This window comes from Mus caroli, unplaced genomic scaffold, assembly GCF_978045245.1.
Source record: "Mus caroli unplaced genomic scaffold, Mus_caroli_1 scaffold_5, whole genome shotgun sequence".
Classification (NCBI taxonomy): domain Eukaryota; kingdom Metazoa; phylum Chordata; class Mammalia; order Rodentia; family Muridae; genus Mus; species Mus caroli.
The window spans coordinates 146,483,824-146,497,251 of record NW_028227260.1 but is presented as its reverse complement, the minus strand read 5'-3'; the positions used below and the strand labels follow the sequence as shown (position 1 = coordinate 146,497,251).

The 13,428-nt window shown below is 42.0% G+C and overlaps 1 protein-coding gene across 1 annotated transcript in view; it reads left to right on the top strand.

Moving 5' to 3' along the window:
* Atp6ap2 (ATPase H+ transporting accessory protein 2) overlaps positions 1–12,354 on the top strand; it is a 29,483-nt gene extending 17,129 nt beyond the window's left edge. Inside the window, exons 4-9 of the mRNA XM_021153168.2 lie at positions 57–152; positions 308–445; positions 1,461–1,514; positions 2,363–2,512; positions 4,238–4,357; positions 11,277–12,354. Coding sequence (XP_021008827.1) covers positions 57–152; positions 308–445; positions 1,461–1,514; positions 2,363–2,512; positions 4,238–4,357; positions 11,277–11,468 — 750 coding nt within the window. The 3' untranslated portion in view covers positions 11,469–12,354. The remainder of the gene's footprint in view (positions 1–56; positions 153–307; positions 446–1,460; positions 1,515–2,362; positions 2,513–4,237; positions 4,358–11,276) is intronic.
* The last annotated feature ends 1,074 nt before the right edge of the window (positions 12,355–13,428 follow it).

Below are 13,428 nucleotides of genomic sequence, written 5' to 3'. Positions count from 1 at the left end.
AATTTTCTTTCCACTTTGTTTCAAAAAATAATTGCAGTTTTACTCTTGCATTTCAGGCAGTTCCTTTTAGTCTAGACAGCGTTGCAAATTCCATTCACTCCTTATTTTCGGAGGAAACACCTGTAGTTTTGCAGTTGGCTCCCAGCGAGGAGGTAAGTGACAAAGTTTTTATCTAAGAGCCTTATAAAGAACTGTTATTTAATGATAGTTTTAAAGTGATTGTGTGAAAACTGCTATGTACTTTGTCTGTATGTTGGAATTAATCTGTAGAAGGCAGCTAACCTAGCATTCTTGATTCTCCTTGTAGAGAGTGTATATGGTGGGGAAAGCAAATTCAGTGTTTGAAGACCTTTCAGTCACATTGCGGCAGCTCCGTAACCGCCTGTTTCAAGAAAACTCCGTTCTCAACTCTCTTCCCCTCAATTCTCTGAGTAGGAATAATGAGGTAAGTGGTTCATTTGTTGAGTGAATATTATTAAATTCCCATCGCATATGCTACTTGAAACCTTAGCAAGACAGAAGTTGTAGAGAATGAAGAATTGGGCTCACTTACTGCTGGGGTGCGCACGCTCTTTCTTCTGTTGCTGCAGGGTCCATGACTAAATGCACCTCTTCTGAATTGCCATTTAGTAAATACTTCTCATTTTCCTCCCCGTGTTGCCAGTTGATCCAGACAGGTCACAAACCAGTCTTCTTGGAGGTTGGTTGAGCTATGAAGATCTGGTGACTCGATGTCATTATTCACAGCTGTTGCTAATGTGGACTCACAGTTTTTGCATCATGTTCTCAGGATGCTGCAGTAGAGAGACACTCCTGCTTTGTTCATTTGGATTTTGGAGTTTGTTTTTTGTTTGTTTGTTTGTTTGTTTGTTTTTTTGGAGCTACACTTACTATTTAGTACCGGCTGGCTTGGAACTATAGATGAGGCTGACCTCAGACTCACAGAGATGTGCCTGCTTCCTTTTCTTGGGCACTGCATGCACCACCATGCCTGCCAGCCATCCCTGCTTGGATCTCTTGTCCTTTATAACTATTGTGGTAGCTAGGAACCATTATTCCTAATTTTCTGCTTTGGAAAGTTTTCAAGGCAAGTAAGTAAACTGGTCCACTGGTAGGATCTTAAGACAGTGGGGTCAATGCTCAGGCATGGCTTCGTTAGAAGTAAGAGCTACCAAGCGGTAGTCAATAGACTAGTATTAATTAGGGAGTGACCATCACCTTTTTGGTAGGAAATAATGTTTCATGTGCATGCTTTTCTGATAATGGGCCTTGAGCCTTGCAAATAATAAGCATTTCTCTACCACAGAGCTTCCTTGTTTCAATTAGAGTGAAGGTACAAAGGGAGGAAATGATATACATTTACCTGATTAGTATTCATACTATGTTGTACTTTCCTTGATAAGTGGGGTCCAGATCTCTGCTGTGTATTTAAAGCCATGTCCACTCTTTGCTCTCTGAAGGTTGACCTGCTCTTTCTCTCCGAACTGCAAGTGCTTCATGATATTTCAAGTTTGGTAAGTAGGCTGCTTGCACTTTCAAGTCCTATCTGGTTTGCTTCCTAGAAATCTTTAAATAAAATGAGGCCAGCTAAAAAGCTTCAGTCTGCTCCAGATTTATGATCTCATGAACACTGAGAAACTATTGGTGGTAGAGGAAATGCTGGCCTCGGTCTAGTGTTAGTAGCCATTTCTTCTGCATTTCTTCCCTCAGGAGAGGCCATAAATCCTCAAAGAAGGTAGGCCTGGGAATAAAACTACCCTGGCTGTAGTTGTAATTTGGCCACCCATTCCTTGTCAGACATTAGGACTTAATTCTGGTATCCATTGCTGTGGGTCAACAGTAGGAAGACTGGTATGAACGATTAATAGCATTAACCAAGTCGAAAAGGGAAAAAAATCTATCTGCAAGTTATCTTTTAGTAAGTGGTTTTAAAAATCATCCACATGACCGAAATAGATCTTCTTACTTGTCTGCTAGCTTCTGAAGTTCTTTGCCAAACCTTTTCATGTGGGCTGGGTTCAAGGAGTTTGAAAGCTTAGTGCTGGGGGCTAGGGTGGTACTCTGGGTGGGTATGCCGGAAGAAGACACTGATGGCTCCTGAATTCCCCACACCATATCCGCCCAAGGAGTTACTGCTTCATGCGTTGTCTCTCATCTAAGTTTTTAAAAGTAAGCAATGAGATTTGTGTTGAATTGATCAGAAACTCATTTAAGGGAGCTCTCTTTGCTGCCATCTTAAACTGTTTTCATGTTATAGTGCAGTGGTATGCTTCTGTGGCCACCTAACGTGGTCAGGTATAAAACTTGACTTGGTTGCATTTGACATCGCCTTTGTTCATTTGTTCTATTTGTTTGTCTGAAGTTGTCTCGTCATAAGCATCTAGCCAAGGACCATTCTCCCGACTTGTATTCATTGGAGCTGGCAGGTTTGGATGAACTTGGGAAGCGTTATGGGGAAGACTCTGAACAGTTCAGGGATGCTTCTAGGATCCTTGTTGATGCTCTCCAAAAGGTAAATAGCAATGCTACTGGTAAGAGAGGGTGGCATGTGACCATTTCAGTCTCTTGATGGAGAAATCTTTTGAGGAATGCTGTTGGTTGAAGCCTTTTCTTTTTTTCTCTGTGCAAGGGTGGAACTCTGGGTCTCTCACACGCTAGGCAAGCAGTCACTCCAGCACTGAGCCAACTCAGTTCAACTGAAAGATTACTTGATTCTTTGAAGGTTCTCTAATTCTTATGTCTAATAATAGTATAGCGCTAGGGTTGGGGGATATAGCTCAGTGTCAGAGTGCTTACCTAGCATGTGTGAGGCCCTAAGTTCAATTCCCAGTAACACGACCAGAACAAGTAAAGAATGGTATAGAGTCCGAGGTGGATTTGGGGAGGTATGGCGGCATAGGTCTCTAATACCAGCACTTGCAAGGGGAAGACAGGAGGATCACAAGTTTGAGACCTATCTGGGCTACATGGTAAGACCCTGTCTCGAAAGACCACCATCAACCAATCATTATTTTTAAAAAAGTGTATGTTTGGAATCTTTCTCCAATGCTGGCAGTGGCAGCACTGTGCGTTTGTAGATCCTGACAGTATGTATAACCTAAAGCATACCATCTGAACCGTTTCTAAGTCTGCCTCATTGGTGATACATATGCTAACTGCAGAACCATCTCCACTGTCTATCTGCAGAGTGTTTTCATCGCCCCATCGAAAACTCACACAAAGCACACTAGCACAGTAGCCTTCATGCCATTGATGTGTATGTAATAAACGGGGGTTTACTGGTCAGTGGAAAGGAAAGCTCTTCACTGAGGCCTCATTGCTAAACCTCTGGGAGGTCCGTGATTAACAGAGAACACTGAAGCAGATTTCTTCATTTCTCCTTTCTGCTTTCTACCCTAGCTTTATATGCCATCAACTTCAATCCCTCATTTTATTTAAATGTTTGAATGTATATTAAGGCTTAACTCTTTACTGAATATTTTGTTTGGTTCTTTTTGTTTTTGTTTTGTTTTGTTTGGTTTGGTTTTTTGAGACAGGGTTTCTCTGTATAGCCCTGGCTGTCCTGGAACTCACTTTGTAGACCAGGCTGGCCTCGAACTCAGAAATCCACCTGCCTCTGCCTCCCGAGTGCTGGGATTAAAGGCATGTGTCACCACCGCCTGGCTCTTTACTGAATATTTTAGCATAAGCAAACCTGTAAGGCTTTTTCCTATCTGAGACACTGCATATTAAAGCTTAAACATATTTGTGCTAATATGCATTAATATTGTATAATATGTAATTTGTAAAGCTACAAATAATTTTAACAAATATGGATTTGTTTAGACACAAAAATAATCAGTATGAAAGGTAGTGTGTTAATTTGCTAATTTATCCATTCCACAATGTATATATTTTTTGAAACAATACTGTGTATATGACATTTATATCCATAATTCTTGTCTTTGGTTCATAATCAATATAGTATAACAACTATCCACATAGTATTTCAATAATGTTAAGTGATATATATTTTCTAGAAATGATTTAGAATATACAGGCTGCTGAGCATAGGTTCTATGCAAATACTATGCCATTTCATGTAAGAGTATATAGTTCAGAATCTGTAGAAAGTTCTAGAACCAGTTCCCTGTTACCAAGGGACAGTTTTATAAAATTTTTGTTAACCAAAGATACAAATGTAAACAAAATGTATGTATTTTGCGATTAGTCATAATGTTAAAAAAATGACTTTCAGTTTGCAGATGACATGTACAGTCTCTATAGTGGGAACGCAGTGGTAGAGTTAGTGACTGTCAAATCATTCGACACATCCCTTGTGAGGAAGTCAAGGACCATCCTTGAGTCAAAACAAGAGGTGAGTAAGTTTTTGGATCCTGCTTTAATGCATGAAGTTAGCTTACTTTAAAGAAGAAAAGCCTGGGCTGCTAGCAAAATGGCTAGCAGTGAGTAAAGATACTGTGAGATAACAGTGAGTAAAGATACTGGCTGTAAGCCTGGCAATCTGGGTTTGATTCTCAGGGCCCACATGGTAGAAGAGGGGACAAAGGGACTCTTGAACTTTGTCCTCTGACCTCCAGACCCACACACTTGCATACATATACACTTAAAATAAATAAGGTGTAATTAAGAAATTTGAAATCTTGAAGCTGAGGGTGATGGTGTAGGCCTGTGATCCTAGCATTGGGAGGTAAAGACAGGCAGCCCAGGAATTGAAGATTATGCTTGACGACATAATAACTTTGAAGTCAGCCTGGCCTGTATGAGAACCTGTCTCAGTAACCGCCTACAGAAAAAAAACCCAGAAACTGTTCGTCTGAGAGGGAAAGAAAACCTCTCAGTGTGTTTAAGATAGTTACTGTTAAGGAACCATCAGCAGTTAATGAGAGGGAGTGGGTGCCTGTCTCAGCCTCTAGATTCTGCTTTTCTAGAGACACATTATTTTTGTGACCCAGTTCCTCAGTTTCTGGGACCGCCTGCATACACCTCTCTAATTTTAATTTAGTTTATCAGTATGTCAGTGTTGATCTTGCTTGGACTGAAAGCACAAAGAGCAGCCAGTGGTTCTCAACCTATGGGTCATGACCTCTGGCTGTTGAATGATCCTTTCACAGGGATGGCCTGAGACCATGGAAAAATATAGGTATCTGCCTTCTACTTCATAGCAGGAGCGAAATTACAGTACCTTTACAACACAAGGAACTGTATGAACAGTTGCAGCATTAGAAAGGGTGAGACCCACTGACATAGAGGCTCAGAGAGAAGCTTGCTGCCCATGGTAAAATGTGTGTGGGTGCATGGTCTCAAACACAAAGCCTCAGCACATTTGACCATGAAGGGAAAGTGCTGCAGCTGTCACTAGACTGGCCTGACAGTTCACACCTGTAATCCCAGCATGTGGGAGGCCAGAGCAGGAAGATCGAGGACTTAAAGACTATCCTCACCTACAGGGTGGGTTCATAGCTAACCTGGGCTGGGTTACATGAGACTTTGTCTAGGAAAAACAAAAATTACTTATGGGCCCATTTACAGGGTCCTCCATGCTCAGTCTGAAGGATTAGCATGAGAGTATAGCTATGTATAGCAAGTGCTGATTTAAGACAGTCTAGAGATGACTGGCTGGATATTGTTGCCTTCCAGATCCAACTTAGATGGAAGAGTATCTGCTTAAGACTGCATTTCAGTGAGGCTCATACCTAGAATTCAAACACTCAGAAAGCTGAGGCAGGAGGATTGTCTTAGTTAGGGTTTTACTGCTGTGAACAGACACCATGACCAAGGCAACTCATATAAAGGATACCATTTAATTGGGTCTGGCTTAGGTTCAGAGGTTCAGTCCATTATCATCAAGGTGGAACATGGCAGCATCTAGGCAGGCATGATGCAGGAGGAGCTGAGAGTTCTGTCTTTATCCAAAAGCAGACAGGAGAAGACTGGCTCCCATGTGGTTAAGAGAGTCTCATTGCCCGCCCCCACAGTGACACACTTCCTCCAACAAGGCTACACCTACTCCAATAAGTCCACACCTCTTAATAGTGTCACGCCCTTGTCCAAGCATATTCAAACCACCACATTCCATTCCCTGCTCCCCCCAGCCCAGGCATGTCCCTGTTGGAGTAGGAGTGTAACTGTGGGTGTGGGCTTTAAGGTTCCTAGTTGTCTGGAAGTCAGTTTTCCGCTAGCAGCCTTCAGATGAAGATGTAGAACTCTCAGCTCCTCCCTTGCCGTGCCTGCCTGGATGCTGCCAAGTCCCTGCCTTGATAATGGATTGAACCTCTGAACTTGTAAGCCAGCCCCAATTAAATGTTATCCTTATAAGAGCTGCCTTGGTCGTGGTGTCTGCTCACAGCAGTAAAACCCTAACTAAGACAAACATCAATTGTCCCAGTAGTCTCTTCTGTTCTTGACTCTAAAGCCAGAGCCACATGGCCAAAGTTGCTGAGTTCTGCTGCTTTCAGGGACTGGACCATGGCCCCTTCTTATTCTATTACCATCTTTCTGCTTTCGAACTCCCTTATTGCCTAAATTTGGCTGTCCTGGGACTTACTCTGTAAATTGACCTTGAATTTAGAGATCTGGCTTTTGTCTTCCAAATACTGGGATTAAAGGCATGTACTACCACGCCTGGATTTAAACTTTTCTTTGCCTGGAATTTGCTCTGTACCACATTGGCCTTGAACTCTGAGATCTGCTTGACTTTATCTCCAGAGATTAAAGGCTTTTACTACCACGCTGGGACCTAAATTTAGCTGGGTGGGATCTTGCCACAAAGTCACCACTCCCTCAATCTGTTTATCTCCTGGAACAAAGGATTCATCTCCATTTCACTTCCTGGTGCCCATTTATTACTTGAACCGTAAATTTTATGTTTCCTTTCTCAGCTTGCTATGCTTGTTCAAAGTGAGACTTAACCAGAGAACAAAGTCTCTGATGGGCATTTTTTTTTGATACTTCCTTTGTCAATGCAATTACTATAAATCTCTTTAACTTAGCCTCAGCCTTTTCAGAGAAGGGCAGAAAGCAGCCACATTCTTTACCAAAGTATCACAAGACCAGTCCCTTGTCCACATATTAAAATTCTTTCCCTCTGAAACCTAGAGCCGGGCTTCCACAGTCCAAATCACTGTCACTAACAAAGTCTTCCATATTCCTACTAGGATGGCCCATTAAACCCCACTTAAAGCATTGCACTGCTTTCCAGATCCAAAGTCCCCAAACCCACATTCTTCCAAACAAAAGCATGGCCAGTCCCAGTACCAACCTCTATCATAGTTAGGGTTCTACTGCTGTGAAGAGACACCATGACCAAGGCAACTCTTAAAAGGACATCATCTAATTGGGGCTGGCTTACAGGTTCAGCCCATCATCATCAAGGCGGAAACATGGCAGTGTCTAGGGTAGATGTGAGGCTGGAGGAGCTGAGAGTTCTATGTCTTCATCCAAAGGCAGACAGGAGAAGACTGGCTCCCATGTGGTTAGGAGGGGGGTCTCATTGCCCACCCCCCCAGTGACACACTTCCTTCAAAAAGGCTACTCCAAATAATAGTGGTACTCCCTGGGCCAAGCATATTCAAATCACAATGTTTGGTGTCAATTCAAGGCCAGGTTCAGCTACATAGCAACACTTAGCCACAGCTAAGACCTGGAGTTCTTTCTTTCTTCTCCTCAGTTTCCACTATTAAACTTCTAGAAGTTCTAGATAAAAAATAAAGTTTCAAATGCATAGCTCAGCTCTCAAATAAGGCAATCCTACAAAGTAAAGAGGGGGATCTGTAGTTAGCAGTCTGCCAGTTGGGTGTGCCAAGAGGCATCGACTCTGAGATTGGAACTAACACTTCCTTATAAAGTCAGGGAGGCAGAAACAGCTGCACCTGCAGTAAAGGGGAATCGTGATAGTATCTTAGGGTTTTACTGCTGTGAACAGACACATGACCAAGGCAAGTCTTATGAAGAACAACATTTAATTGGGGCTGGCTTACAGGTTCAGAGGTTCAGTCCATTATCATCAAGGCAGGAGCATGGCAGCATCCGGGCAGGCATGGGACAGGAGGAGCTGTGAGTTCTGCATCTTGAGCTGACTGCAGCCAGGAGAAAAGTGATTCTTCTGCGCTGGGCAGAGCTTCAAAGCCCATCCTTCGGTGACACACTTCCTCCTACAAGGCCACACCTCTACAAGTACCACTCCCTATAGGCCAAACATGTTCAAATTGCCAAATTGTTTACCTACCAGCAAAAGGAAACAGAAAGACACTCAGTCGTCTGCCTCAGCCCTGGGAGCAGGACTTATTTCCTGGGACATTTTTAATCACAGGGATTTCTTTATATGGATTTGAGGGTTAAATGTATATTGCCTAGGAAGCCTCCAATTGAGAAGTTAACATAAAACCTGCTCCCAGACCAATGGCAGCTCTCTGGTATTGAGCTGAAGTAAATGCAAAACCTCTGTTAGTCCTTGCCGTCAGTACCCAAGGCAGAGAAACCCCCACAGCTAGTCCTCCAAATACAAACTCACAAAAGTACAAAGCATGGGCAGGGCCAATTGACCAAGAACTAGAACATCAAATAACATATGGACATAAGAGATAAGACTTAGAATTGATCAGCAAGATTGTATGTATCTGGGCCTGAAACATTCCTTGGAATATCATTTTAGTGTGATTGGGCACCTACCATCAGCGCCATCACTCCCTACATTCACAGTACCCTTAGCTGTGTACTAGGATGGCCTGCTTCACAGAGGACGAGAGACTCCCCTGTGAGGTGTCTTCTGAGTACGTGATGGTCTTAGATTAGACTGTATGTAGTCAAGATTGAAAAATTCTGTTCAATACATATACACTCAAAATGCACATGAAATGGAACCGAATCAGCAAATAAATCCAAGAAAGAGGGACTTAACGGAAGTCCTTTGTGTCAGCTTTGAGCCCCCCACAGGAAGGCGCACATAGCTGTGGGCCCATGGTCTACTCTCTGTCTTCCAGTTGAAATCAGTCTCTTCTGTTACTTTAAGCTGTGGTGAGAGTTTAAGGAATTAAGCCAGGCATGAGATCACACATCTGCAATCCCAGAATTCCGGAGGTGGAGGCAGGAGGATTGTTAAACGCAGGCTAGGCAAGGCTGAATAGCAAGTCAACCATCTCAATAAAGCAAAAAGACTTTGCATATGTGGAACACTTGCCAAGTCTACACAGGCTCTCGATTTCTCTCCATTTGTTCCTTAGCACAGGCAAATGAAACCAGCAGCAGCAACTTCAAGACCTGGGTGAGCCACTGCCACCTTTGTTTATAAGGCAAATCTGATTGTATCCCTTACTTTCAATGCCTGAAATCAGTCAGTGGTGTCTCCCTGCATATAGGTTCAAGTCCAGATCCTCCATAGCTTCCCTAGTTCTAGCCTCCTCTCCTGCCATCCTACTTTTGAAATTTTCTAGCCAGAGTGAATGACAGACGTGTTCCAAATGATACCTTTCCCAAGAATAAATTTAGCTTTTCAGACAGTGTACACAAGGAATTGATCCCTGCCCCCAGGTCTGACACGTGTACCACTTCAGCATGGAAAAGGCAGCTGCAACATCACATTTTCCACTCTTAAGTAGCTAATCTGTAATATAATTGAAGGTAAATATAATACTCTATCGGGAGAGAATGCTTGTTCGTGGCAAATCCCCTTATCTTATCCCTCTGCAAGTTTTCTCTTGCGTTTGACCCTTTCTAAAAATATGATGCTGGAGACGAAACCAGACATTCAGGCATTGTAGGCAAGCCTCTAGCACTGAGCCACCCCCTTATACTACTCTCCAGTATCCTGGGAAGCCGGTCCTTCTTTCCTTTATAATTGGAATGTATGTGTATTTATTCTTTTTTTTTTTTTTCTAGCTTCAGAGCTTTATAATAAGTTGTTCTCAGAGGGATTTCAGTAGCATTACCCCTCTCATTGCTTTGTCTCGGAGGCAGCATCTTGTTGCATATGTAAGCGGATTTCTTTTTTTTTTTTTTTTTTTTTTGATTTTTAATATTTTTATTGCATATTTTCCTCAATTACATTTCCAATGCTATCCCTAAAGTCCCCCATAGCGCCCCCCACTTCCCTACCCACCCATTCCCATTCTTTTGGCCCTGGCATTCCCCTATATTGGGGCATATAAAGTTTGCAAGTCCAATGGGCCTCTCTTTCCATTGATGGCCGACTAGGCCATCTTTCGATACATATGCAGCTAGAGACAAGAGCTCCAGGGTTCTGGTTAGTACATCATGTTGTTCCAACAATAGGGTTGCAGATCCCTTTAGCTCCTTGGGTACTTTCTCTAGCTTCTCCATTGGGAGCCCTGTGATACATCCAATAGCTGACTGTGAACATCCACTCCTGTGTTTGCTAGGTGTATTTATTCTTATTCATGTTCTCTCTTTCTCTCTCTCTCCCTATCTCCCCACCCCCACCCCCCAATGCTGGCCCTATAAAGTCTTTTTTTTTTCTTTTTTCGAGACAGGGTTTCTCTGTGTAGTCCTGGCTGTCCTGGAACTCACTCTGTAGACCAGGCTGGCCCCGAACTCAGAAATTCACCTGCCTCTGCCTCCCAAGTGCTGGGATTAAAGGTGTGCGCCACCACTGCCCTGCGCTATAAGTCTTAAGTGGTGGTTCATTTGTCCCAGGTTTGTATAAATGGAACCACACTGCATACATGCTTACATGTTCTTTGCTTAGTGTTATTTTAAAAAAATATCACTGGAGGCCAGGCAGTGGTGATGAACATCTTTAATCCCACCACTTGGGAGGCAGAGGCAAGCCTGATTTACAGCCTGGTCTACAGAGTGAGTTCTAGCACAGCCAGGGGATACACAGAGAAACCCTGTCTCAAAACCCTAAACAAACAAGTATCAGTGGTGCTGAGTCATCTTCCTGCTCTGTGTGCTACTGTCTGAACAGGCCCCAGTTGTCCATTGTGTTAAAGATAGTCTTGTGCATGCCTCTTGGTTCACATAGAGATGGTTTTGTTCAGGGCTAGGCTTCTAGATCACAGGATCTGCAAACCAATTGCATTGGTTACCAAAGAAAATCCTCACAAAGTTGGACTTTCTTCTTTTAGTACCGGTACCGGTACCAGTGTCTTCTCCAGGAAGCTGCGGGTTCCTGGCTCCTCTGCAGGTAGATAGGCAGCTATTACTCCACTTAGGAAGTCCTAAGTGTCTGTTAGCTAGCAAATCAGACATTTAATCAGAATGATGTTTTAATCTTAAAGTTCTTTCCTATTTATATTTTTTCCTTTCCTCATTTGTAGAACACCCAAAGTCCCTATAACCTTGCATATAAGTATAATTTGGAGTATTCAGTGGTTTTCAACTTGGTACTGTGGATTATGATCGGCTTGGCCTTGGCTGTGATAATCACCTCTTACAACATTTGGAATATGGATCCTGGATATGATAGCATCATCTATAGGATGACAAACCAGAAGATTCGAATAGATTGAATTTTCCTTATGCTAGACTTAGACAACAGGTTTGGTAATTGGCTGTTTTGTTAAAGTATATCTTTTAGTGTTGTTTAAAGTAGACAGTATACCTTAAGTTTATTAAAAAGAAAACATAGATTTCGTTATCTATTTTGTGTGTGCCTATTGTTTCTTTAGAGTGATTTATAGTGTTGACAAGTTGAATTGTGATATAGATTCAATGTGCTCAAATATTGTTGACATAGCCATTTAATAATGTAATTTCATTCCATTTAATACATGTGGGAATATGCACTGAGAGAACTGTAAACCACTTAGAATAGTCATGTTACTCGCGTTGGAGAACGCACTGGGTTTCTTAGAGAAGCTTTCAAATGCTTGACTTCCTTGCACAGGCTACGTGCAAGTTCAGCTGTTAGTCACTATGAACTATTTGTAAATGTCTTGATCTGATGTAAATATCTCTGAGACGGGAGGAAATATGTTAACTAAGAGCAGCCCAAAAATACTGGATATGCTTCTACAATCGCTTAGTTGTGGGCGTGTCTATGACTAGCAAGCCAGCTGTTTTTAATCTCTTCTGCAAGCTTGGTGATCCATGTGGTTTAGTAGAGATATTAAAAATATTAAAAATACTATGTTGATTTCAGAAGAGACTAGCTTTGTGGAATATAGATGCTTGTAATTAGGTATATAAAAACAAATCTGTGGGGGATATCTTGAAGCATGAATATAAAATATTTTTATTTCTGTAACTTTCCCCCTGTGAAGTTACTCTGGTTTGTGTGTGGTATGGCTTCAATCTGTAGACTATTATATGGAAGTGGATGATTGCTACTGTTCATGTGCAAATGGACCAATATCTATATAGAATGACAAATAAAGATAATGATTCAAAATCGGTGTCACGCAGTTCTGAATTTATATTATAAAGACCTAAGTAAACAGGGCGTTATTTCACCAGGACGGGCTGTTTTATTATACCAAGGGTGAATTCATACTGTTTTCTACATTTGCTTATTCTCATTGCCTCCTAAGACTTTGTACCAATGTAAGGAAAGTATTTTAATTGCTCTTCCTGTTACTGAACTTGTGCATAATAAATTTACACGTGACTGTGTAGGAAAGGTTTAAATTTTCCTGTAGCCTTTTAAAAGATGAACAAACACTTGGTTAGAAAATAAAGGGCTTTCTAAGGTGAGGAATTATGGTTACAGTTTTATTTCTTAAAACACATGTATTTGAAATTTTAATTTCCTGCCTGTATTATGTGGTACCCCACCTCCACCAGAAACAGCCCTTAGTTGGCTTGTAGCTGAGTCCACCTCTTCAGAAATGCTCATCAGCTCATTTCTAGACAACATTGAGCATGGCAGCTTTGAAAGGGAGTGGTAGTTTGCTTTTGACAGATGTTAAATTTGCACTCAGTGAAGGAAATCTTTTTCTTTTTACATCCTATCAAAGTTAAGCCCTAGTGAAGGTGATGGTTTCATGGAGAGAAAGTGGATGCTGTCCTAAAGCCACACAAGTGTCCAGCATGCTTACCCCTCACCAAGTTTACAGGGATGGGAGTCATGTAGCTGCCTAGCCCTGAAACTTCCCACTCTTGACTCTTGGGTATCTGACCAGATCTGTGGACAGCAGCAAGGGTCTTAGAATCCATTTTTCCCTACAAGTATCTGACATAAACTTTGCCAGGAAAGTTAGATTGTTAGGATTAGATACAAAGTAAAACAATGTCTTTGGAATTGAAAACTGATGAAACTAAGTTCTAGGGAAAGAAAACTGAGTTCATGACAGGACTGATCCTTATAGGATAAATGGCCCCGCCAGCCCCCTCTGTCTGCACTAGGTAGAAAGCAATTCGTTAAAATAAGTGTTCTGCCAGGATGACTATGCCTCTTGCTGTCCATTTGCTCCAAAATGAAGTCTAATTTATTGAGGAACATAAGTCACAGTGTGGAGACTGTGTGAAAAG